The 25,222-nt window shown below is 38.3% G+C and overlaps 1 protein-coding gene and 1 non-coding gene across 10 annotated transcripts in view; both read left to right on the top strand.

Moving 5' to 3' along the window:
* Positions 1-25,222, top strand: part of FRMD6 (FERM domain containing 6) — a 127,135-nt gene that overhangs the window by 55,818 nt on the left and 46,095 nt on the right. For all 9 annotated transcript variants that reach the window (XM_058429310.1, XM_058429309.1, XM_058429308.1 and 6 more), the window contains exons 5-13: positions 1,137-1,213; positions 3,370-3,556; positions 6,661-6,816; positions 10,119-10,184; positions 11,046-11,114; positions 13,866-14,040; positions 18,574-18,909; positions 20,316-20,447; positions 24,169-24,260. In XM_058429310.1, the coding sequence (XP_058285293.1) occupies positions 1,137-1,213; positions 3,370-3,556; positions 6,661-6,816; positions 10,119-10,184; positions 11,046-11,114; positions 13,866-14,040; positions 18,574-18,909; positions 20,316-20,447; positions 24,169-24,260 (1,290 nt within the window). The remainder of the gene's footprint in view (positions 1-1,136; positions 1,214-3,369; positions 3,557-6,660; positions 6,817-10,118; positions 10,185-11,045; positions 11,115-13,865; positions 14,041-18,573; positions 18,910-20,315; positions 20,448-24,168; positions 24,261-25,222) is intronic.
* LOC116456523 (U6 spliceosomal RNA) lies at positions 22,476-22,582 on the top strand. Its single transcript, XR_004244734.1, has one exon. It is a non-coding gene; the product is annotated as a U6 spliceosomal RNA (small nuclear RNA).

The following is a 25,222-nucleotide window of genomic DNA, read 5'->3' as shown; positions in this document are numbered from 1 at the left end:
AGAAAATGGGAAAAGAAAATTATAAGTTCTAAAGTGTATATATATACTATATATATACTTAGTATATGTAGTAGAAAATATAGTATATAAAGTGTATATATAGTATATATACTTAGTATATATAGAAAATGGGAAAAGAAAATTATAAGTTCTAAAGTGTATATATATACTATATATATACTTAGTATATGTAGTAGAAAATATAGTATATAAAGTGTATATATAGTATATATACTTAGTATATATAGAAAATGGGAAAAGAAAATTATAAGTTCTAAAGTGTCACATTAATCAAGTATTAATAGCTTATAGAAAAAATAGAATCTGGATTATCTGTTAAATAATGTTGGATTATTTTAGTAATCTTGGAATAATGCTTTTAAATGAAAAGTATGGAAAAATTATTTGCTCTTCTTTTGTGGCTATGCTGGGTGTCAAAATTGCTGTTGTAGAAGTTATTACTAATTTTTAAATCTACTTTTACTGTACTTGCATTTGATGCTTTGTCCGTTCATTATACTGGTGCTTTATTTCACAGACATTAATTTCATTTACATGAGAGAACATTAATAGGGAATTCACCTCGTGTTTCCAGAACCTCCCTAGTAAGTCAGGAATAGTAATCCTAGATCCTCTAATTTGTATTTAAGAAGTCTTGGAACAAACTAGAAGGCTACTTCAAAGCCAGCTACAAAGTAAAGAACATGAATGTCTAAATAAACAAACAGCATATTAGAATTTGGTATGTGGAATGTCAGAGGAACAAGAGAACATTTGTAATAAGGAGCAAATGGTCACCACAGGGAACAGAGCTGAGCGAGGAGCTGGATTTCAGCTAGAAATTTCCACTGGCATTTATTTTTATCTTCCCTTATGTTGTCATTGGCATTACAGTGAATGAAAATCAGATAGAGGGATGGTGCCCTGTTTTGCTTTATAACTTCCTAATTTTATATGAACCTGGTATCTGTATAGGGCAACTGTCTACCTACCACAAGCCCCTACTCATTACAAGTAAATAAAACCTATTAGTGATCAAAAAGTATCTTGCAAATAATTGTATTTTGGTTGCTTTCGAAACTCGTTTTCAAAGTAACTAGAAATAGCTTGATTTTTGTGTGTGCTTTTGTTTTTAGGGTATCGACCAGTTTGGGCCTCCTATGATCATCCACTTCCGTGTGCAGTACTATGTGGAAAATGGCAGATTGATCAGGTAAGAGGACAGGGAGTGATTCTAAACCCTTTTTTTTCCCTCATAGCACTTTTTCTAACGTACCAAATAAGTTACGTGTGTTTATTCTTTGTCTTCACCTGTTAGGCTATAAACTCTGTAGGAGCAGCAATTTTTTTCTTTTTAATATTTTGTACGCTGATATATCCTCAGTCCCTAAAACAGAGATACAATAGACATTCAGTAAATATTTGTTAAATGAAAGAATGTTAGACTATTGATAAAAATATTAACAGTATCATTGGCCCACATTTTCTCCACTCCATGTTTTCATAAACAAATCAGTCTCCAAAAAGATACTTATTTCAAGAAGAAACTAGCAGTTTTGTAAAGAGTGAGGAGATTGATTAAAAGATTATGTTCTTTTCCAGTGGTAAGGTGGGAGTGGGTCAGAGGCAGGAACTCTCCTATGAAAGTGGATGGGTGTTTATATAATCGGTTTTCTTTTCATGTTTAGGGTCTTGTTTATATTCTTGGCAGTAGCCTTAAAACCAAGATTAAGCCCAGTGAAGCTATCCTATCAGAATCTTAGATGCAGTTTGACAAGGGCAGGTAATTGATTCTTTTTCTGGAGGTGTGTGCATGAACAGTAGTAGGCTCAGGATGCAAATTCAGAATTCACCATTTCAGAAGCTCAGTCTGTATAGGAGGATTCAGTGCTAGAAAACTTTCAGAGGTGATTTCTTGGCCGATAGAAAATACTAGAAATACGAACTCTGTTTTGCTTATATGTTTTTAAACTTTGAGAAGTTCCACGTGAAAGCAACAAAATACATTTGGCTAGTGAGTTATATGTAAAATTAGCTGTTGATATTTTTATCAATGCCAGATGCAAATTAAAAAGTAAAAAAATTAGCCCATAAGGATTTTTTTAAAAAGGCTAGGACACTTTATTAGTTATTCTCAGTTTACACACAATTTTTACTTATTTTACCTGGTAAGTGTGGCTTGACCTGGAAAGAAGGAATATATATATTTAACAAATAGTTAACCCCCTGGGGCTAAGTTTTAATGCATCCCTATACTTCTGCCCCTTTTTCCCAGGCATGAACCAGTCCAAACCATCTGTGGTTGGCATTATAAACAAAAGTGCTCTGAAAAGTACTCTGTCCTAAGGGGGGAAAATTTGCATAAATGCTTTATTTTTAAGCTCTTTCTACTTAACCATGGTCTTAGTTTAAATACACCCATATGTGTTTATTGTTATCTGCTAATGACATCAGCTATGAATCTCAGGTAAACATTCAACCTGAAATAATGTAGAGGCAAATGAGCTCATTAAAATACGTACACACACATTTTTACTTTGATCACAAAAGCGTCCTATTTGCCAGTAAATATTTTTTGGAGCTTTTACCATGTTTTCCCCAGTCAGCATTTCTTAACATACTTAATGGTGACTGTATTTATTTCTGATCTCAAGAAACCGTAATGAGTGCTCTGTTAGTATTTACTTTTGTGGGGAGTATAATAATTGTCATGACATGTGCCTATGAAAACATAACAGTAACATAACATTCACTTCAAAAAACCCCCAAAAACAGGTTTAAGGAAAGCGTTCATTTCATTTCTTCTTGGAGAAATTTAAAAAATGGAAAAGAACACCTTTGTTAAGCAAATTTTTTTCCAGAAGAGTATATATGCAAATACTTATAAAGGGCCTTAGAGTATTTGTAGTGTGTTCAGTTAAAAAATAATAAAAAGAACAGCAAAACACTGAAGCAGGATTGCTCCTCAGATTTTTCCTTATTTATGTCATGTGTGCAGCATCATTGTGGCAAAATTAGTACAGACAACATGTCTAGCTTCTATTCTAATACTTGTTCAGTGAAATATTTACCATTTTAGAGTGGAATGATTCAGACCTTTTTCTTCTCTGAACGAATCACATGCTGTAAGCCTTAGGAAACGTTATTTTTATTGTCTGGATAGTCTGACTTGGGGTTCTGACCCCCTGCAACCTCAGTGAGGCAGCTATCAGATATTAGCTACAACCGCTTCCTTTTCAATGAGGTGGGAGGGAGGAGCAGAAACAGAAGGGCTCCTGTCTCCAGATGGAGAGAAGGATTTGGATTCTGTTTACATGTCATTGGATTGTTCCATCAAAATGTGAGTTCTGTTTTCTTTTATTTTTCTAGTGACAGAGCAGCAAGATACTATTATTACTGGCACCTGAGAAAACAAGTTCTTCATTCTCAGTGTGTGCTCCGAGAGGAGGCCTACTTCCTGCTGGCAGCCTTTGCCCTGCAGGCTGATCTTGGGAACTTCAAAAGGAATAAGCACTATGGAAAATACTTCGAGCCAGAGGCTTACTTCCCATCTTGGGTAAGCACTGTTTTCAAATTCGAAAGAGTGTTTTTCTTTTGGTATTTCTAGTTCGTAGTGTTGCTACTCATACTCTTTAAGAAATGGGAACACAGATGTTCTGTGGCCAAATTCTTTGTGATGCCCAGATATTTAATGCTTAAGAACATGGTGCACATTTAATGCTTAAGAACATGGCTGCTTATGGTGAATGGGGGAGAGGACTGCCATCCATCCTGATAATACGGTGGAGCTTGGAATTTACCAGCCTCCTTTCGGCATTGACATGTCCTTGACCTTCTTGCCTACGCTTACCGAAGCAGCATTTTCTCCCTTTGAAGGCAGAAAAACATAACTCTTTAAAAAGTGAGATTATTCCTCGCTTTCCTTTGCTGAGAGAACAAGCATGTCAACTTCTGGCTCCGGCCTGCATGTCCTCCACTCTCAGGGGAGGAACTAACCCCTTCTTTCAGCAAGAAATGTGGGTTATTCCACCATGAACTGTCTCAGCTGCCCTTTCTCCACTCCACCCTGTCTGTTTCTCTTCCCATCCTTCCTCCATGTCTATGCTGTATTTTCTGTCTCTCTTTATCATTAGCCCCTCTCCAAACTAACTCTTCTTCAGTGAGAACATACAAAACACGTTGAGTTCTCACTCACCCATCCTTGAGAAAGAAAGTGGGGAGGGAAAGAAGAGCTACTACTCTTGCCTTTCCTTCTCAGTAAAGCGTCTTGAAGAGGTAGTGTGTATTTGATATTTTCAGCTTCTTTGCTTCCCACAAGTGTTCCTCAAGCCATTTCCATCTGCCTTCTTTCCCCATCAGTCCACTCATGGTGCTGCCTGTTAGGTTGCTTTTTATCAATATAGTAAAGAAGTAAAAAATTAAATATGCCCTACTTTTGCTTTATATTGACACCAGTTGCTTTATATTGACATATCCAGTAGACTATTTTCACTAAATTTTGCTGCTGTACCTGACACTTAACCACTCACATCTTGGGAGATCTCATCCAAATTAATGCTTTTAACGATCACCTACGTGAAGGCAAGTCCCAAATCTGTTTCTCTCCACTATATCCATAAGGTAGCTGTTTACCCATAGGCCCTTCAAACTCAAGATGTCCTAAATCAAATTCATCTTCTTGCCACCTCATTTCTACGTATTCCTACCTCGGAGTACATGAGAGTCATACGGAACTCTGCCTTTTCACCATTCCTTCTCCCTGTCCTGTCCCATCGACTGCAACACCTTGTAATGTCTGTGCTTGAATACCAATCACCCAGCTTAAGAAATAAAATTCTCTTCTATTTTTGTTGCCATTAGCCTTCCTAAATGTCCATTGCCTCCTCTCCCTGTCTTAGCTCCTGCTCTTTCTAGGTTCGTGTTCTCAGCAGCACTGTTGCAGAAGCTTGTCCCTGCTTCGGTCTTTACTCCACAGCCTGCGGATGAGATGATTTTGCTTCTGACTTAAACTTTCAGGGCCTCCTCTGTCACCTGTGGAGTGAAGCTCAGGCTCCCATGCATAACCTAGAAACTCTCCAGATTATAGTCCCTGCCAGCCATTCCAGCTTCCTTTCTGGTTGTCCTGCACCTTGAACTTTAGGTTCTGGCAACATCCAGCCATTGGTATGTCTCCGTACTTACTGTGGTTCATGCTTCAGGTCTTTCTTCTTGCAGTTACTTTAGCCAGTGAAGCCCCTCTCTGTTTCACCTGGCTAACGCCTCCGAGACTCAGCTCAGGTGTCGCTCCTGGGCAGACCGTCTAGGTGCCCAGTGCTCAAGAAGAACCTGGATATAGTGTTTTACATCTTATTTTAAAATGGTTTATTTCTTGCTCCCAGTAAACTGTTTCTTAGTGTGTTCTGAAAGACGGGCATAACCTTAACCTTTTCTATTTCATCTGCTCTTCATATTGAGGTACTCAGTAATTTTTTGTTGTGTGACTTAGAGTGCTTCATTTGTTGGAGAGAAATCACAATGTCTGTCAAACTGTTGCTGTCTGTAGCATGTTTGCATTCTCTGCTTGTCATCAGGTGCTCATTGAATATTGATTATTGAAATCCAGTTAGTATGCCAGGGCAACCAGCGTGCTGAGATACAGTTTCCCCCACCCTTGGGATCACCAAAGCCATCTACTTTAGTGCCCTTACAGATACTGTTTTCAGTGTGCTTTTGACCTGAAAAAAAGGTTGATAAATAACTGATTTAACTGATTACCATGTGAAAAGAACCTGGAAAGAAAAATCTGTGTAACTTGAGTTCTTACCAGAACTTGACAACTGACTATTAATTCATCATATTTAATTTCTGTAAAATATTCAGTAGGAAGAAACAAAATGTCAATATAAAGACATTTTAAAACCAGAAAGTCTGTAATTTTTAAATTTTGATTATTTTAAGCACGACTCTTTTGCTCACATTGCATAATTCTTTCCATCTGTTATATTCCTTATGGAATCAGCTAAGACTTTAATCAACACCTTTCTCTTAGCCTGCAGCTGCTGGATACTACATATTTGACATCTGAAAGCCCAGAGTACTGTCTGATGAAAATCTAAGTCACAGTGAATCACAATGAGTGTTTGAATGAAACGGTATTCTCATAAGTATTCCAACAGTGTTCATATCAGCCTCTTATGCAAGAACCAAAAATGTTTTAGAGAATTTCTCCCAGTCCCCTGCCTTCTTTTGATTAACATTTAGAACCTCCCACTCTGTAGCTGTAATTTTCTTAAGAGTTAGGTAGGATCTAGAACCTGAAGATGTGCCTACTATGGATGTATTTCATGGTACCAAGTATAAACAATTATGTGTACAAAATTATGAAAGTTTCTGTAGTGTTTTTCTCTTGGTGACTTTAAAGCAAAGATAACTTATTTTTCCTATTGTGACTTTTCTTCTTAGGTATTCAGCAGTACAACTAAATTGACTCTATAGCTTCTAGTATTAGCTGATTCAGCCTAGTAACATAACAGATGGTGAAAACAAAATGAATTTTCAATGGAAACCAACCAGTTTACATGGCCTATTTTAGCTTCTCATTCTTTCATCATTTTGGGGGTGGAGGTAGAACTTACATCTCTCCAACAAATGTTGCATTGCACACCCCTTGTATCCCAACAGGTTGTTTCCAAGAGGGGGAAGGACTACATCCTGAAGCACATTCCAAACATGCACAAAGATCAGTTTGCATTAACAGCTTCCGAAGCTCATCTTAAATATATCAAAGAGGCTGTCCGACTGGATGATGTCGCTGTTCATTACTACAGATTGTATAAGGTACGAAACGGCAACTAAGTCTTCAGCTTCTGAGAAAAACATCTTCTCAATAGGATTGAGAAGGAAAACCTTAGGATTTCATTTCCATTGAAAATTATTTCATTTTTTACATGCTTTTAAAAGAGTTTCATTGAACTGCTTTTTGTTATTGCAGGTCAGTCTTGGAGGCCATGGTGCTTTTCCTCTGGCCTGGAAGCGGGATGGAGTGTTTTTTAATGGTTCTAATAGTGAGATGACAATTGGCTATAAAATGTTAATCTGACTTTTTCAGTGATTATGGCATTGTTATTTCTCTCCTCCCCAAATCTGCTTTTCTGCTTTGGGAAATAGCATTTGCAGCAACTCTGATAAATAATTTTTGATATTCCTCAAAGTGAAGCTATACCTGTGTTGTATCCGTCAGTTACTAGAACATTACTACAGCAGGTGATGCTTATGGAGTCCTGTGTTTACTGGGCACATTTCATATGTATTTTTTTAATCCTCATAACTTTATATGAAAGGTACTTTAATCTTTATTTTACAGACCAGGAAACTGAGGCTTAAAGAGATTAAATGAATCACCTAAGATCACAAAACTAAATGGCAAAGCCAGGATTTAGTCAAGGCCTTCTTGATAACACAGCCTGTGTGCATAAGGCACTGTATTCCACACGTTCCTCACTCTCGGAAGTTACTCTCCCTTGTGTCCCGTGTATCTCTAGCTTCGTTTTTCCTTTCTGAGGCAGAGGTCACACACCCAGATAACAACTGGAGCCATGCTCTGCAGGGAATCACTCACAGTACTCTATATCATCTTGTCTTCTCTTCCCCTCCTCCTCCTAACCCCTTTCACTATTCCATAAGTGCCACTTTGTTGGCAAGAACTCCTGAATACCCACTTAAGTATTCAAAGGTATATTCTGAAACCAAATGGATGAAGTGGTTAAGAGCACTGTAAGTTGAGCCTAACTGCCTAGGATTGAATCTCAGCTTGGCCTCTTACTGTGTGACCTCAGGCAAGTTACTTACTTAACCTCTCTGTACTTCAGTTTCCCCATAGTTAAAGGGGACAGCAACATACCTGCTTTTTAGGATTGCTGAATACTAAAGGAATTGTTGGATGAAAAACTGCTTAAAACAGTGCCCAGCACATGTTAAGCATGATGTTAAGTTGGCTGCTGTTACCATTACCATTGATAGTATTATGCTTGTTATCTCTACCATGCCTTTTGTGGTAGGATTAGCATAGCTAGACCATTGGAAACTGGGCTTTAGTTTGGATGTATTGCTCGGTAGTCTTCTTAGCTGGTTCAGAAAACTTAAGGGACCAACTGATGTTTTTTCTATCTCTCTTCTATGCCCAAGAGATGCATTATTAATGCCCCATCATCCTTGAAAGGCATAATTGAGTTCCATAAGATCTCTTTGGCTAAATTCCTAAAGGACTGAGTTGTAATTTTTTTTTTTTTTTAGCCTGAAGAGATTTTATTTGTGACACCTCAAATGACACGAGAAGATGCAAATAAATGACAGTTTTGATAATTAGTTTATATTTTAAAATGTATTAGAAGTATGAATGATATGATGGAAAGAGTAAGAGTGTGGCTTTGGAATCAGATGTCAATTAGAAACCCTATGTCACTACTTGCTATAGCTGGATCCTAGGCAACTATAATCCTGAGCTGTCTATTAAGTGGGGATGATACAATATGCTTCACAAGGTTGGAAGGCTTCTGTGAGATAATGAATCTGAAATAATGAGGTGGAATACCTGGCACATTAGTGAGTGCTCAATAACCATTAATTGCTTTTTGCCTTATTTGCTGGGGAAGCCTGCTATTTTAAAGAATCCTATTAAGAAATAGGAATCTTTTATTGAAGTAGATATCCCCAATTTATCTTCTGTGTAAAACTTAATTTTCAAGTTTACTTAAAGTATGGCGCTTCTAAATTGCATAGAAAATGACTCTTATCTCCTAAAAACAAGATTTTTAATAAAAATTTAACATAATGAAGTGGGGGAAAAGATATTGGCTGATTCACGGTTTTTATTCTTTGGAGAAATTCAGTGGCAGCCATTAAATCTGCTTCATTTAGGGGCTGCTCATAAACTGGAAATAAGGTAGACAAAGGACAAGGGAACATTCTGGAAAAAAAAAAAAAACCGTTTTGTGCCCCTTTCCCACCAATATACCTTATACTTGAAAACCAGCATTTTTATGAGCATAGCCTTATTTTGGAAAGCAATCAGTACATCCTTGAAAGCGAAACTGACCAAAACTCATATAATGATGGATTAGTTTCTCTTAAAGCTTATACTATATGTGTTTTTCTTGATGTAAAAATATACTAGTTGGAAAGAAACAGCCTAAATAGTAGAAATAGGCTGTGTCTTATATTTATAATGCCAGGTGAGGACACATTTTTAAAAAATATTTCATCCCATGTTCATGGGAAAGCTGGCACTAAGCTTAAAAAGATCTCTGCATACTCATTGTGTTTATTGGGAAATCTCATAATGAAAATATTTACTTAGAAATTTCATTTCTATTTTGAACTTTATACACTATGTATACTTATTACAGATGAGCACTTAAAGGATGTGGCTGAATTTTAAAGTAAATTTTTAATTGTGAAGTTTTTTTTTCCCCTTACGCTCGTTGTAGTTTATTTTCTACAGTTTATGGTTTAGCTGGTAGACTGTGTATCATATTGGCAAGTGATCATTGAACTTCTTAAAAATAAGTATTTCCAAACTAACTGAATACAAAGCTTGTACAGCTTTATTATCCTCATGAGAGAGCCTTAAATATTTGGTCACTTGCCCCTAATTTTGGCTTCAGAGCTGGAAGATGTGCCCAGTTTTAAACATATAAAGTCTTATGCATCTCAGAATATAACTATTACATTAGATTTAAGATTCTAACATCTGAGAAAAGAGTAATTATGAGATGGAAGGTTAAAAAAATCAAATGATGCAAAAGCAGCAAAAATAGCCTTGTTAACTGGAGTTTTCAATAACAAGTATTTAGAATATTGTCAGATACAAAAGTGTATGTAATATAGTGAAAACACTAAAACTTTGAAATCTCAGGAATTTAAAAAGTAGAATATACCATTCTTGATTTAATATGTGTCCATGGTTTTCTTAATTCTTGTAGGAAACTTAGGTATGTGGAAAGGCTTGAGCAAAGTTATTTTGAGTCAAAAACTTTTCAGTCCTGAATTTCAATCCTGAAATGTTTCTTTGGTGCTAAATTGTCCACTGTAGAAAAAATATATAAAAACATTTAATTTTTTATAAAATCGTATTCCTACAGGATAAAAGGGAAATTGAAGCTTCGCTGACTCTTGGATTGACCATGAGGGGAATACAGATTTTTCAGGTTGGTAAATGAGAATTAAGTGTCAAATGCTATTGGCCATGTCTTATGTTTACAGCATGCCTCTGTGGTCCTGCCCCAGGTTCAGTAGTTCATTTTTGGCCACTGGCTGGTCATCATTTCCTATTTGTCTAGCACAGATGTGGATGATGTAGGATGGATGAAGTGACTCAGTAATAAGAAATAACAGAAAAGAATAAGTAATAAGAAATAACAGAAAACAATAAGCCAAAGATTAGCCCAGGTTCATCACTAACAGATCATTAATATCCAGACGTTTCTGTGTGTCAATGATTTTAAATATTCTTTTATCTTTTGGAGCGTTTGTAAGTGGAAAGAAAAACAACATTTTAATATTGTGCCTGACTAGAAGTTTTAATTTCCGTTATACTTTTCTGATAAAACTTACCCCTTAAATAAGTAGTAATTGTTACCCTTTAGCAGGTGGGACAGTGTTATCCTGCAGCCATCAAAAAGGGAGACAGGTACCTCTTTCTGCAAGACACAGGAAAGTGAAAAGATGTCTTATCTTTGATGTAGGCAAAATATCCAATTATGAAAGTCTGAGTGCCTTATTGCATCTCTTGAATACCTGAGTCCTTTGGACTTTTTATTTAAATTTAGGCATACACCAGAAGGGAAAAGATTGCCTTAAAAGGGTTAGTTAATACAGTCACACAGGACCAAAAGCCACAGAATTGTTATCATGAATCTTTTAATTACTGTCTGTATTTTTCCAAAGAGATGTGGGGGCTTTTTTCAGATTTTAATTACTGTATTTTGGTTTTCAGGGAAAGAAGTTAGAGCCATTTTACGGTATCTATCATTTTTCCCGTTAACTCCATATGCATATTCTTTTCACAGAATTTAGATGAAGAGAAACAATTACTTTATGATTTCCCCTGGACAAATGTTGGAAAATTGGTGTTTGTGGTAAGTTTAAAATAACTGGCTTAAAAGAAAAGTCTCATTAATTGCTTACTTTTTTGGGTTTTTGTTATTTTTTGTTTTGTTTTTAAACAATATTGTCTCAGACACAAAAGCTGTTATTTTTAAGAAGTTGACACTGAAGATAATTTGCTTTCTTGTATTCTAATGCATGTGCTATAGATTCATTGTCACACATATCCGTAGTGAACTTAAAATCAAAGAATCTTATAGTAAAGACTCTTATAGCAAAAGAAGTTAGTCATTTTAATTTGTGTTTGGTCCCTAGCATATGACCCTAAGTTATTCTAGTTGCAGAAGGTGTTTCGTGTAGAGGTTAGCCAGTTCTTTTGAAGTTACCTCTCCTGAGCAAAGAATAAAGAATTATGTAAAAAGATGTTTCTATTAATATTTGACTACTGAAAACCCATTATTTTAAAGAGAGGTCTGCAATTCTTAACATGAAAAATACTCTTACAATATTGAGAATGATACATTTTCTTTTGTTAGAGCAACGTCTTGATTTTTCTCAAATATTTCTCTCTTTTGCCAGCTATATCCATTTTTTGGTAGGCTTCAAAGAATTACAGTTAATAATGTGTACATTTGGTCATAAAAATTCATAGTTCTGGCCGGGCACAGTGGCTCACTCCTATAATCCCAGCACTTTGGGAGGCCAAGCTGAGCGGATCATCTGAAGTCAGGAGTTCGAGACCAGCCTGGCCAACATGGTGAAATCCTGTCTCTACTAAAACTACAGAAATTAGTTGGGCATAGTGGTGGGCACCTGTACTCCCAGCAACTCAGGAGGCTGAGGCATGGGAATCGCTTGAACCCGAGAGGCGATGGTTGCCATGAGCCAAGACCGCACCATTGCACTCCAGCCTGGGTAACAAGAGTGCAACTCCATCTCAAAAAAAAAAAAAAAAAAAAAGAAAAATTCATAATTCTGCTTTGTTCAGAAATTGCTGAAAAAAATGCATGAAGAAAGGAAGATAAGGACTTGTAGACATGGGCTTCTCCTGTAAGAAAGATGGCCTATGTAAATAAAGGGCGGTATTGCAAATAGAACTGGGCATTGACTCCATGCTGCCCTGTAAGTCAAAAGATGTGTTTCTGCTTCACATTACTTTAATTACTTGGGCACGATTCAATCTGATTTCACTTTATTTATACATTACATGGGGCCTAACCTGTCTCCTCCTAACTGTCTCTTTTTTGTTTCAAGCTATTTGTGAAAGGATCTGAGCTGTTTGAAAATGAGCAAATTGTGATGCCCTTGCCCCTTTCATGCCCCAAATTAAGTTACAATAAAGTACATTTATGAAATTGAGGGTTTTTTAGGGTCCTGGACTTGTTGCTTACTGAATCTGTTTGTGTATTGCCCTTATCTGAGGAGCCTTTTTTAAAGATACATATTTTTGGGCCTCATCATCCTCCTCCAGGAGATTTTTGACTCAGTGGGTCTGGAGTAGAGATGAGGAATCTATTTTGACAAGTTTCTCAGATGATGCTTCTTGAAGCCAACTCAGCTCTGCCTAGCTGTATGACCTTGAGCAAGTTACATAAACTCTGTGCCTTGGTTTCATTCTAAAATGTGGATAATTAACTCCCTTCCTAGACTTGCTTTGAGGATTAAATGAGTGGATACATGCTTAGTGCTCAATAAATGTCAGTTGTTACTGTTTCGGTGTTGGGATCCACTGGTAGTTCCTTTAAAATGAGGGAAAGCTCAGAGATTTAAAAAAACAAAACACCTCCACCTTATCCCTGTCTGGGCTATACAAGCCCATACTGCTCTGTACAGACCTTAAGGTGTGTAGTTAGAATATGCCTCCGTTCTTGCCTTACCTCCACTCTCTGGCTGAGAATCATTATATCTGAAATACTCCTTTTTGTATTTCAGCTGTCCTATTCATTATTAGGAAAGTTAAAAGAGTTCATAATATCCCATAACTGTAAGAAACTTTGTCAAAGCCTTGCCCTCAACTTAGGACTTTATCTTAGTGATCAGATTTGAAGAATGAGATTCCTTATATCTCTACTGATAGCTGTTCTTGTTCTTTCCCATCTCATCTCTCCAACTACCAGCTCTCTCTGTGTTTAGCTAGGGAAGTTTTCCATTTCTTCTAAGCCCCAAATAGGTATCCTGTATTGTTCACTATATAACTCCTTATTTATTTATTTCCAAGAATTTATCATAAACTGTAATTATTTTGTGTGTTTCTTTGCCATTTCTCCTGCTGGGATATATAGCTCCATGAGGGTAGGAACCTTGTCTGTTATATTCACTGCCTATTTTTTTTTCAGTGCCTAGCAAGGTGTTTGGTACATATTAAGTGTTCAATAAATATTTTAGAATTGGTAAATAATTTAGAATCTTTTAGAATTGGTTGCCCTTTTGCTGAGTTAGGGTGTTGGGATTACATTTGATGGTTCTTTTATGATGGACCCTTCTCTTCTCCATTATACAAATAATGTGACCAGCCAGAGAAACCAAAGATACTCCTCAGCTGTTTTGGATAGTCAGTGTTTACTGACAGACGCTTGTAGCTAGATGCTTTCCTGAATTTCTGGTCATCCCCTGTCCTGTGACATTTTTGAAAGGGAAAACAATTATTTATCCCACAAGGAATTTTAAATGAAACTTTATACATTTCAGAATCTATAATTTTCCTTACTAAATAGAAAACAAAGGGGACTTTGGCAAATCAGAGATTTTTCTTCCTGAATTTGATTCATGGTTTCCTTCCAAAGGGTAAGAAATTTGAGATTTTGCCAGATGGCTTGCCTTCAGCCCGGAAGCTCATATACTACACGGGGTGCCCCATGCGCTCCAGACACCTCCTGCAACTTCTGAGCAACAGCCACCGCCTCTATATGAATCTGCAGCCTGTCCTGCGCCATATCCGGAAGCTGGAGGAAAACGAAGGTATCGTAGGGTCTGGGGTGTGGAAGCAAATTGTACCTTTGCCACCCATGGCCTCTTACTCTGAATGGGGGTTTTGAGCTCCTACAGAATTGGATTTTGGGACTGGGACTCTCCAGATTGAGAGCAGCATTACTATTTACATCTCAGTATTTCCAGAAGGCAAAGGGTTAGGCTTGAGCCCCACCTACCGTAGCACTTATTCAGAATATCTGAGGTGACTCCATTTAGCTATCTCTCAGGTACAGTCTCTAAGGTTTTCCCATGCCTGACTTGAAAATCCTTGCAAAAAGCCACCCGTAAAGGCACAGGGCAAGGGTTGATCTGCAACTCAGATTTTATCTGCATTTTAGAGCTTTGTATATACACTGACCCACCTTAGTGCTATTATCCACAGGTGGTCTGGAATTCTTTCCAACGTGATTATTTCTTAGGGTTAGAGTGACAATAAAGGTGGGTCACAGATGTGTCTCCAGCCTCTGATTGACAGCTGGGAGGCCCCCAAGTCTGTTCTAGCAAGAATGCCAAACAAAGGAGAGGGAAGTCAGCTGGTCCTGTGGGGCCTTTGTTGAGATGCAGATGAAATAAAGCGGTCTTATCTGGGGCCTCAGAGTACTGGACCCTGAAAAGGGGATCATGTCAGGGTGGGAAAGAAGGCAGTGTTAAGGGTCTGTAACATCCGACTTCAACTTTACATTAATCTGATAGCCCTTTATCTTGAGTTGTGGCACCCTGGATTTCCTCCATTTAACGCACCCCAACCCTAATCCTCAAAACTGCTACATTATGTATTTGGGTTTGTTTGTTTTTTTTAATGCTTTGGGGTTTTGTTTATGCTTTCAAAGATTTGTTTTGCAAAAATTAGTTTTACAAATTCATGTTGTAGTAATATCTAACAGTAATTTGATTAGATTGGATTTGGTGTATTTGTGTGAATATCAGGGTGAAGATTCATATTTTAGGTTCATGTCTGAGACAAGTTTTGACACCTCAGACCTCATCTTTCCTTTAGAAACAAGGCAAATACCCATCCTTTCTTAAACAAACAAAAGACCTTATAGAAGTTTGTGCTTCTGATAGATTTCTCTCAAAAATTCTCTCTCAATCCAAATGAGACCCGGTTTGGCAATTCTCTTGTAATTTCGTAGCGATTAGAACATGAATCATTCCTCACTGTCTGCCACAAACTGCCCGTGTCTTCAGAGAGAATTGGTATAACTGTCAGGTGTATTGGCTTCCGCTGCTGCTAGACTGCCAGTTCTTCCCCACGATGACTCATCAGTGTAACAAATATATCTCTCCCATGCTGACATGAATGTGAAAAGGAATTCAGATGGGGACAGGAGGAGGATGAAGAAGCAGGAGAACCTGTGAGAATAGGTGACATAATTAGGTGCAGAGCCCATAATTTGCCAAGTCAGCTTCATTCCCAAACGTCTAACATGGCACCTTGAGAAGTTGATTTGTTCTATCAGCTTTCTGCCTGCAGCATTTTAGTTCATCTTTTTTTGTTCAGATGACCTTGAGAGATCCCTTTAGAGCCTAAAAGAATTAATGACCTTCCTCTATAGGTTCTAAGGTAAAAATTACAAAGAATTTTGAGTTTTCAGAGAGACAGGGCATTGTTCATTGCCAACCATAGTACCAAGTGCATTCAGAGGCTTAAGTGAGAAGGTGTCTTTGTTTTGTGCTGCTGTAACAAAAGACCACAGACTAGGTAAGTTCTAAAGAACAGAAGTTTATTTCCTCACAGTTCTAGAGGCTGGGAAGTCCAGGATTGAGGGGCCAGCATCTACCAAGGGCCTTCTTGTTACTTCATCCCATGATGGAAGGTGGAAGGGTAAAGAGAGGGCGAGAAAGAGTAAAAGGGGCCCAAACTCCGCCTCTCATAATGAACCCACTACTGCAGTAATGGCACTAACCCATTCACGAAAGCAGATGTCTGATGATCTAATCATCTCTTTAAACTCCCACGTCTTACTACTATGATATTTGATATCATATGATTTGTGATAGCAATTAGATTTCAACCTGAGTTTAGGAGGGAACAGACATTCAAACCATAGCAGTAGAGGAATGAAGAAATGACACATACTTAGTTTCTTCTACTTAGAGGTTTTCCGGGTCTGAAAAAGGCCTGAAATTAAGTTTCTCTGGGTCAACTTTGGCCTGAATCCAATGATCTCACCCCCATTTAAGGGCTCTATCGTTTTAACATGAAAAGCCCTTTTTTGGGCATTAGTTTAGCAAAAAACAGCATAAAGAGAGTCTGTGTTTTTCTTAATTTTATGTAGAGTCACCTTGTCTAAAACATTATTTTAGCATTTTAGTAGAAAATGATCACAAGGATTTTTCTATAGGGTTTAGAAAAGAAACAAAAACATGCCTTGCGTCATTAAAAAAAATGTTTAAGCCTAACTTTATTCAAGAGCTGGAGCTTATTCCTAGGATAAATAGTCACATTTACTGCATTATTTTCTAAAATAGTGTATGAAAAACCTCATTGTCTGTGGGCTTTTACAACAGAGGGAGTAAAAAGAGCACAGGCATATTGATAATCTGCACTGTTGACACCAGTGATTATTAGAGGGATGAGAGGTTGCATTTTACATTTCTTAGGAAGCATTTCAGAATTATTTAATGTTTCTCTCAGTTTGTAACTGAACGGTGTGAAGCTTCTTAACTATCTGGAAAGGGTCTGGTACAGCACTAGGGAGGGAACAGAAGCCAGCCATGTGGAACACCCAGGCCATGCTAACATGGTAACAGGAATAGGTAGAAAACAGGCTGGCAAGTACTTGTCTTCTCGTGAGTATACTAGTGAATATAGAGGAACTATACTGACCTCTGAACCTATCAGGAAGTTGGGAGTAAAAAGGCTATATGTAAAGATACAGAAAAGCTTTTAAATGATTAGGTCCGCAATTCCTAATTATTTTAGAACAATGGAACTCCAACAACTTAGAGACTTTTACTTTTTTCTCTTCGCTTGCCACTCGTCCAAGGGCCACATGGCTATTACTATGAAACCACAGTGAATAGAAACTACCGTAATTTTTGCAAACTGCTTTAGCTGTCCCCCTTCATCTCACACCTGCTGATTCAGAAGGTGGGGATTGTTAGGCCCCGGTCTGCTCCCTGACAAGTTGTACATGGATGCATTTTGTGATGATGTGTGCGTGGAGCTCTGGTGTCTGGTTTCAGCCTGCTTTCTGTGTAGCAACACATACTCACCTTTGTGTTTCAGCCAGTTCCTTAGAACGATGTGAATAGGCTGGAACCTGGAAATGTGCACATAGCCTTCTCCAAGCATTTTTTTTTTGCATTTTGCATCCTAGAAGGCACATCTTTTCTTTCTCCTGCTGCTCATTGTCTCTCTAGGGACCCTGTGATGATTATACTTCCAAGCTGGATTCAGACATCAGGCATGCAAGTATTTTCACTTAACCAAGAAACAACACAATTAAAATCCATTAACAGGCCCCTGAGAACCCAATTAGTCTACTAGTTTCTAAAATTAGATCAACTTAACATTCCCCAAATGCACTCTCCATTTTTAACGTTGTTTTATTGTATTATTTCTCACCAGTATTAAAAAGGCAAGGAATCTAAACTTCTTCCTTGTTTTACATTTCTGACCTGAAAGACAAAAATAATATTTTTGTGTCAGTTCAGTTGTAACTGGCAGCTGGGTTGTAACTTTGTGCCTTAATGGAATGGTTAGTTTAGTATGTAATAAAAGAGACTTTGCAGTGTTGTGTGTTTGACTGCGTTAAAGAACAACACTGACATGTTAAATCAAAGAACAGCTTTACCAATCAGTTGGAAATCATCAAATCAGTAGTGATTACTGGTATTTTCTAAGTAGATGATAAAGCCTCACTAATTCAGCCTAAGTGGAGAAAATCAATCTTATATTAATGAAAATCCAAATTTTAGAATATTCACAAGAAATTCTCAGAAGAATAGTTTTATTTTAAATTGTATTCAGCAGCTAGAGCTAAGCTAACAGTGGAACAAATAAAATGAATGGCAATTAACATAATTATATTTATTAAGTAGTCTTCCAGAGCAGTGCTTCTGAAATTATCTGCAGAAAAGGGCCAGATTTTTAAAATATTTAATATGCTATGTATACTTTCGCAAAATACAAAATCACATTGGTGGCTGTCATGGCAATGTCACATAGCTCTGGAAGTTTCTAAATGTTCATATCACTCACTGAACTTATTTCACTATGGACCAATAAATTTGCAGACAAGAAGTTGTCTGTAACTGCACTTTAAATACCACTCTTCTTATACTGCTTGAAGCTTTCAAAAAACTAAGTAGTTTAAATATCCCCCTCAAATCTGTTACACTGGTTTTTATTCATTTTTCAGTCTTCTGAAGTCAAATTCCTATCTAAATTATTACTACTTTCCAATCACTGGATTCTGAATTTGAAGTTATTCTTGTTCTTGGCCTGATGAGTCACTTAAGCTCACCAGCCGTTCCTTCTGTCTTGGTTGATGAGCTGTGTTCCCCACCACACAGAGAAGAAGCAGTACCGGGAATCTTACATCAGTGACAACCTGGACCTCGACATGGACCAGCTGGAAAAACGGTCGCGGGCCAGCGGGAGCAGTGCAGGCAGCATGAAGCACAAGCGCCTGTCCCGTCATTCCACCGCCAGCCACAGCAGTTCCCACACCTCGGGCATTGAGGCAGACACCAAGCCCCGGGACACGGGGCCAGAAGACAGCTACTCCAGCAGTGCCATCCACCGCAAGCTGAAAACCTGCAACTCAATGACCAGTCATGGCAGCTCCCACACCTCAGGGGTGGAGAGTGGCGGCAAAGACCGGCTGGAAGAGGACTTACAGGACGATGGTAACAGTACCGTCCCCTCACTGGCTCTCTGTTTAGTCTCCCAGTTTTTTCAAGCATTGGCTCTGTAGAACTGGTGTCTGGAGAGCAACTTTGGCAGTAGTAATAGAGTGGAAGAGGTGTCTTCTTGTCTTCCCCAGTGACTTGGTTGAGTTGCTTGTGTTTGGCTGTGAACAAAACATCCCTCTAGTTGTGATCCTTTGTGGCCACAAGATTGGATGGTTGTGGACTCAAAGTCTTAGCTGTTTCTATGAAGTAGATTGGAAATTAGTCCTGCTGCCCTTGTGTCTGTATTTCTGATTCCCAGATTAAATAAAACAGTGGTTAGGACAGCACAGTGGAGTGCAGTGATAGTGACAGAAACATCTTGAACTTCTGGACCCCTCCCCACAAAATAAAGATTGGAGTCCATGCCATTGAGTTACTTAGTAATATTTTTCTGAAGCGCCTCCCATGTAACCAGAACTATAGGGAGGATAAAAGAAATCTAGCACCTGGCTGATAGGAACTTAATGCATGTTAAAGAGATAAGATGAATCCTATGGCTTATCTCAGCCAAACTTAACATTTGTGTCCCTCTTTTATATTATTTTTCTGTCTTAAATAAGTGCTGTAGCATTCAGGCTTGACAGAAAAGATAGACTCTGTTAAAGAAAAGTGCAGACCATCTGGTTTCTGTAGAATTTGTGTGGATCTCAGGTCACTCAGTGCCCTTGAGAATAGGCAGCTATGGACATGGGGGGCTTTGTGAACTGTCATCTGCCTGTGTCAGTGAGCCTTGCTTTGGCATCAGGCAAAGGGCCCATCAGTTTCGGTTTGTCCTTTGTCATTGCAGCAAGGTAGTATAGTTTTTCTTCTTAAAAAATACAGAATAATTGGCAAATTATAGTATTAAAAAACATATACGTAATGCAGCAATCCTATAAGAAAGAACAAGTAGGCCAGGTGCGGTGGCTCACACTTGTAATCCCAGTACTTTGGGAGGCCAAGGCAGGCGGATCACGAGGTCAAGAGATTGAGACCATTCTGGCCAACATGGTGAAACCTCGTCTCTGCTAAAAATACAAAAATCAGCTGGGCATGGTGGTGCGCGTCTGTAGTCCCAGCTACTAGGGAGGCTGAGGCAGGAGAATTGCTTGAACCTGGGAGGCGTAGGTTGCAGTGAGCAGAGATCACGTCACTCCAGCCTGGTGACAAAAGTGAGACTTTGTCTCAAAAAGAAAGAAAGAAAGAAAGAAAGAACAAGTAGCACCTGTTGAAAATGGTCCCTGGAGTTTCCTATTGGAGTCTCATTAGCAAATTTATTTTCAAATATGAATAATTACATAGCCACCCTCAAAATATGGTTGTATATTATGATGGTCATTTCCCTTTTTGTCATTAACTGTCTTTTCCTTCTTCTGTGTCAGAAATAGAGATGTTGGTTGATGACCCCCGGGATCTGGAGCAGATGAATGAAGAGTCTCTGGAAGTCAGCCCAGACATGTGCATCTACATCACAGAGGACATGCTCATGTCGCGGAAGCTGAATGGACACTCTGGTGAGCTCTTACAGAAAGTTATTCTTCCTTGGTGTAGCGGGTTACCAGGACTGAAAAACACGTGCCTCAGAAAATAGAAGGAGTGAGCTGGGGGCTCTAGACCAGAGACGGGACTGCACTAAGAGGCTCTTCAGGTCAGTGTTGTAAACTGAAGGATCCTGTGCCTTCTGTGGAAGGAGGGGAAGAGGAGAAACACCCAGGATTGGGAATTAGCATTTTGTGCTCCATGCTTTGGACAAAAGGTAGTTGTACAGTAGGGTTCTCTTTATGTTATGCTGTGTCGAGAATCATATAATGTATCTGGAAGGCCTTGTAGACCCCTTCAGTCTGGCCTCCTTTTTACAGATAAGTTAACCTATAGTTCAAAGAGGACAAATCGTACGTGGCTAGAAACAGAAGTAGGCCCCCAGGTTTTTGGGTTGTTTTTTTTTTTTTTTTCCCCACTGTGTTATACTGGTAGAGGAGTCTGGGAGGAAAAGTGTCGAAACGGGTTGACCTAGAAAGACACTCTTAAATTCCATATTTGTATGAATTCTTCTAGAAAACATGCATTCACTATAGTTATATAATACACCATATATATTTCTGTTACATGTAAGATACTATCTTTAAAAAATGGCAGCAGTATCAGTTTTGTTTATAGACATCAGTCACATCTAACTGCTTTTGTCACACATCATGAATCAGTCTGTTCTTTAGAGAAATATGCCTCAGGAACCAGCACTATTGAAATGGCCCCTTCCAGCTTTGACTGAATGAAGGGCCCGACTGGGGTAGCCTGTCCCTGCTCTGGCAAATCCACAGCTCCTGATGTTCATCGAGCCTCTTCCTCCAGGTGCCAGGCACTGGAAATCAGAGAGGAACCAGACCGATACACAGTCAGTACCATCCTGGCACTTAGTCTTCAAGAGCAGGAGGCATCTTTTATTTCAGAATTCCGTTTGCTAACCCAGCAGAACCCTGGCTTCTCACACCTGCCTGTGGCTGCAGAGAATCATCTCTCTGACCAGCACTGACTCATTAGGCTGCTTACTCTAAACATGCTTAGAGTTCATATACCAAACTTTGCCCCTTTTTGCCCATGTACTTTATGATATTGAATTTTCTCCTTACAATTACATTTTAATTTAAATTAAATTCACAATTATATGCACATTATAGGTCCATGTATATAGCTCTGTGTATATATGTTTGTGGAAAGGAAATGGTCTAAAAACTGTGTATGCCACAGTGCCTTTGGGAAGGGAGGTATGAGGGAAGCTGACCTGGACTTTGCATTTATATATTTCTGCATTTAATTTTTATAAGACTAATTTTAAATAGAAATAAAATTTAAGTAAAAAGTCTGGCTGTTTAAGAAGATTTATATATAAAAAAAGTTTGTTGAAATGTTATAAAAATAATTAAAGAATGAGTGGTAAGGCCAGGTGCGGTGGCTCACACCTATAATCCCAGCACTTTAGGAAGCCAAGGTGGGTGGATCACCTGAGATCAGGAGTTGGAGATCAACCTGGCCAACAAGGTGAAACCCCGTCTCTACTAAAAATACAAAAAAAAAAATTAGCCGCAGGCCTGTAATCCCAGCAACTTGGGTGGCTGGGGCAGGAGAATCGCTTGAACCCAGGAGGCAGAGGTTGCAGTGAGCCGAGATTGCGTCACTGTACTCTATCCTGGGCAACAGAATGTGAGACTCTGTCAAAAAAAAAAAAAAAAGAAAGAAAAAGAACAAGTGGTTAAATTATACCTTATTCATAACAATGGTATATAACCGTTAAATTCGAGATTTTCAAGCAATATTTAATAACATAAGAAGGATAGTTAAGGTAAACAGTAAAAATTATATAAAAGTGATCTAATTAAAAACAAGAATATCTGTGTATTTAAAAAACATAAAACTATTAATAGCCTTTTCTTTGGATGTTAGGGTTATAGATACAGATGATTTTATTTTCTTTCTTACATCATCTTAGTTTTCTAAATTCTCTATAATTTGAGCATTTAAACGTTGCTTATAAAACATTCAGCTAAGTACTCGCCTTGGCAGCACATACACTAAAGTTGCAGTGATACAGAGAAGATTAGCATGGCCCCTGTGCAAGGATGACATGCAAATTTGTGAAGTGTTCCATATCTTTCAAAAAAAAAAAAAAACACTCAGCTAAGGTTGAGTAGTGATGAAGTATATACCACACTGTCTTTCATTCTTACAGAGTTTGATAGGAGTTGGTTAAGTGTTTTGAGCACCAGCTCAGTGTTGACTTTTCCAGTGGTAGGTCAGGGTTTGGAGAAGACTCTTTACAGGCATGATAGCCGAGGGCACATTTACCAGGAAACCAAAAAGGAACCGTGACAACTTGTTTAAAGGTTTAATGCTGTTTAGAAGATAAAGATTAAAGATAGTTCTAGATTCTCTACTAATGCCATTTGTACTAATCCCTAAAACATGAGTATCCCCTGAGTTTTTAAAGTGTCTACTTGTAAACCAGTAATGTCTTCGTATTTCATGTTTCAGTTGAACTAATTATTGAATACTTAATATATTTATGGCATATGCTAGACACTGAGTCATTATGAGATGTTTCTAAAGAGTTAAGGGATAGAACACAAGTCATTCTGTAGACTACTAGCAGTAGTTGAATAAGAATCCCATTACTTAAAGGTTTTTTTTTTTTTTTTTTTTTTTTAAGAAGCCATTTGGCCTTATGGATCTAGGGCTTGACCTGTAGTACACTTGGTTCATCCATTGGCAAGAAAAATTTCAGCGGTGTTCACTTACACCTCTAGTTCTTATTAGTAATTTTACCTTCTGAGACATGTTTCTACTCATTGCTTCACTCCTATGCCAGTCACGTAGGGAAATGTCAGCGCTGGATTTCTGCTTCTGAAATTTTAGCGGGTTTCCACTGAGTGCTAAGGTGATTAGGTTAGGTGCTCTGTTGTTCTCAAAGACCCAGTACTGAATTTTCACTGTGGCCTCCCAGTTTGTCTGCTACCAGGGGGATCTGCTGCAGGAGGTATGTGCCAAGTGTCCCATCACCCAAAAAGAGCTGCCATGAACTGAGTGTATCCATGTATGTCCCTGTACCTCACCCTTTTATGCATTCACTGTGTAATTATCATTAAAACTAGCAGGCAGGTGCTGTTATTGGCCCGATGTTATACGAGAAGGAGACTGAGACACTGGGAGGCTAAGTAAATGGCCAGGACACATGGCTAATTAGTTATCTGGGCCAGGATCCAGCCAGACCTGTCTGACTTCAGAGGCCAGAGCCCCCACAATTCACCACTATACATCTAAGCCGAACCAAATCTAGAAGGCGTGTGTTCAGTAAGGGTTAAGTTTAATGTTGCTGCTGAATAGAAAGGGGAGGAGGGGAAGCTTTATGAGATGCAGTAAAGAGGTTGCTTTACATCTATAGTCTTTGCTTCTTGTCTCTAACTTCATCATAAATAGCTTAATTAGAAGTTTGTTTTAGAAAATTCAGACTCTAAACATCTTCCTACACTCTAACCCTACATTGACTCATTAACCTCTATTTACTGTAAGATGAGAGAGAGCGTGTGCTATTCTGGTTGTCTGCCACCAAAGAGTCACAGTGAAACTTTTTGGTAATGGTTAATATTTGATTTTTCATTCCTGATAGCAATATGTCAGAATATATGGCAAGAGGTATGAATAATTTGAAGTATTTATTGTTTTTATCTCTGTGTTTTATTTCAGGGTTGATTGTGAAAGAAATTGGGTCTTCTACCTCGAGCTCTTCAGAAACAGTTGTTAAGCTTCGTGGCCAGAGTACTGATTCTCTTCCACAGGTATTAAAGGAATTGAAAAATATTAATTAGGAAACTGAAGTTATAGAAAATTTTAAGTAGTAACTTACATTTATACAAATGAGCAAAAATTAAAAACCCGAAGGAAATTATCCTTCCTAGATACGTACATTCTAGCTTTATTCTGAATTTATTTCCATCTTATTTGCTAGTTCTGCTTATCTTTGAGTTGATTTTTACTTAGATAAATTACAGATTTTGCTTCACATTTTATATGGTTGGGAAGCCTCTGGTCTTCAGGCTTCAGGCGAATCACGTGTGCACGTGCGTGTGTCTGTGTGTGTTGCTTGTCCTCAGCCTAGGAGAATAATACTTTTTTGTCAGTGTGTTCTGGCAGAAATGTTTCCACACTCTGGTTATTCCATTCAAATTGAATTTTCGAAGTATGCTGAGCCTAGAGCATTTGACAACCTGTGATCACTGATTAAATTATTAAATGTCCAGCAATATAGATAAAATACTCTGAAACTCATGGTTTCAGCATTTGGATGTAATGTGTGACTGATGGCCCTAATTCCTGAGCACGTCCTCCCTCCTCCTGCCTTTCTTTCTTGGGCTCTCTTTGTGTCTTGTTTTTTTCCCTTCTGTGTGTGTTTCTCTTTTTTCATTTGCATTCTGGCTCTCCTTGTCCCCTACTTTTCTCCTCCTCTTTCCTCCTTTTTTCTCATTTGTCTTTTCTTTCTCTTACTTGCGTTGAAGTAACCATAATGTGAAAATGATGTTCATGAAATATTTTTCTGAAAACTGCAACGAGTAATCTACTCTTAAGAGATGTTTCTGGGGCACAGCTGACAGTCAGATTCCACACCTACACTGTGGGGAGAACTTTGTGTGCCTTCCTTGAGAGTTTGTGGGGACGACAATATGATTCTATGTGTGAAATCCCGTTGGAGCCTGGGAAGACTGCATCAGCACAAGGGATCACTCAGATGTGACACTTCCTA

The sequence above is a fragment of the Hylobates moloch genome, unplaced genomic scaffold, assembly GCF_009828535.3.
Source record: "Hylobates moloch isolate HMO894 unplaced genomic scaffold, HMol_V3 SCAFFOLD_16, whole genome shotgun sequence".
In the NCBI taxonomy this organism is placed as follows: Eukaryota; Metazoa; Chordata; class Mammalia; order Primates; family Hylobatidae; genus Hylobates; species Hylobates moloch.
This window is presented reverse-complemented; position numbering and strand designations above follow the sequence as displayed.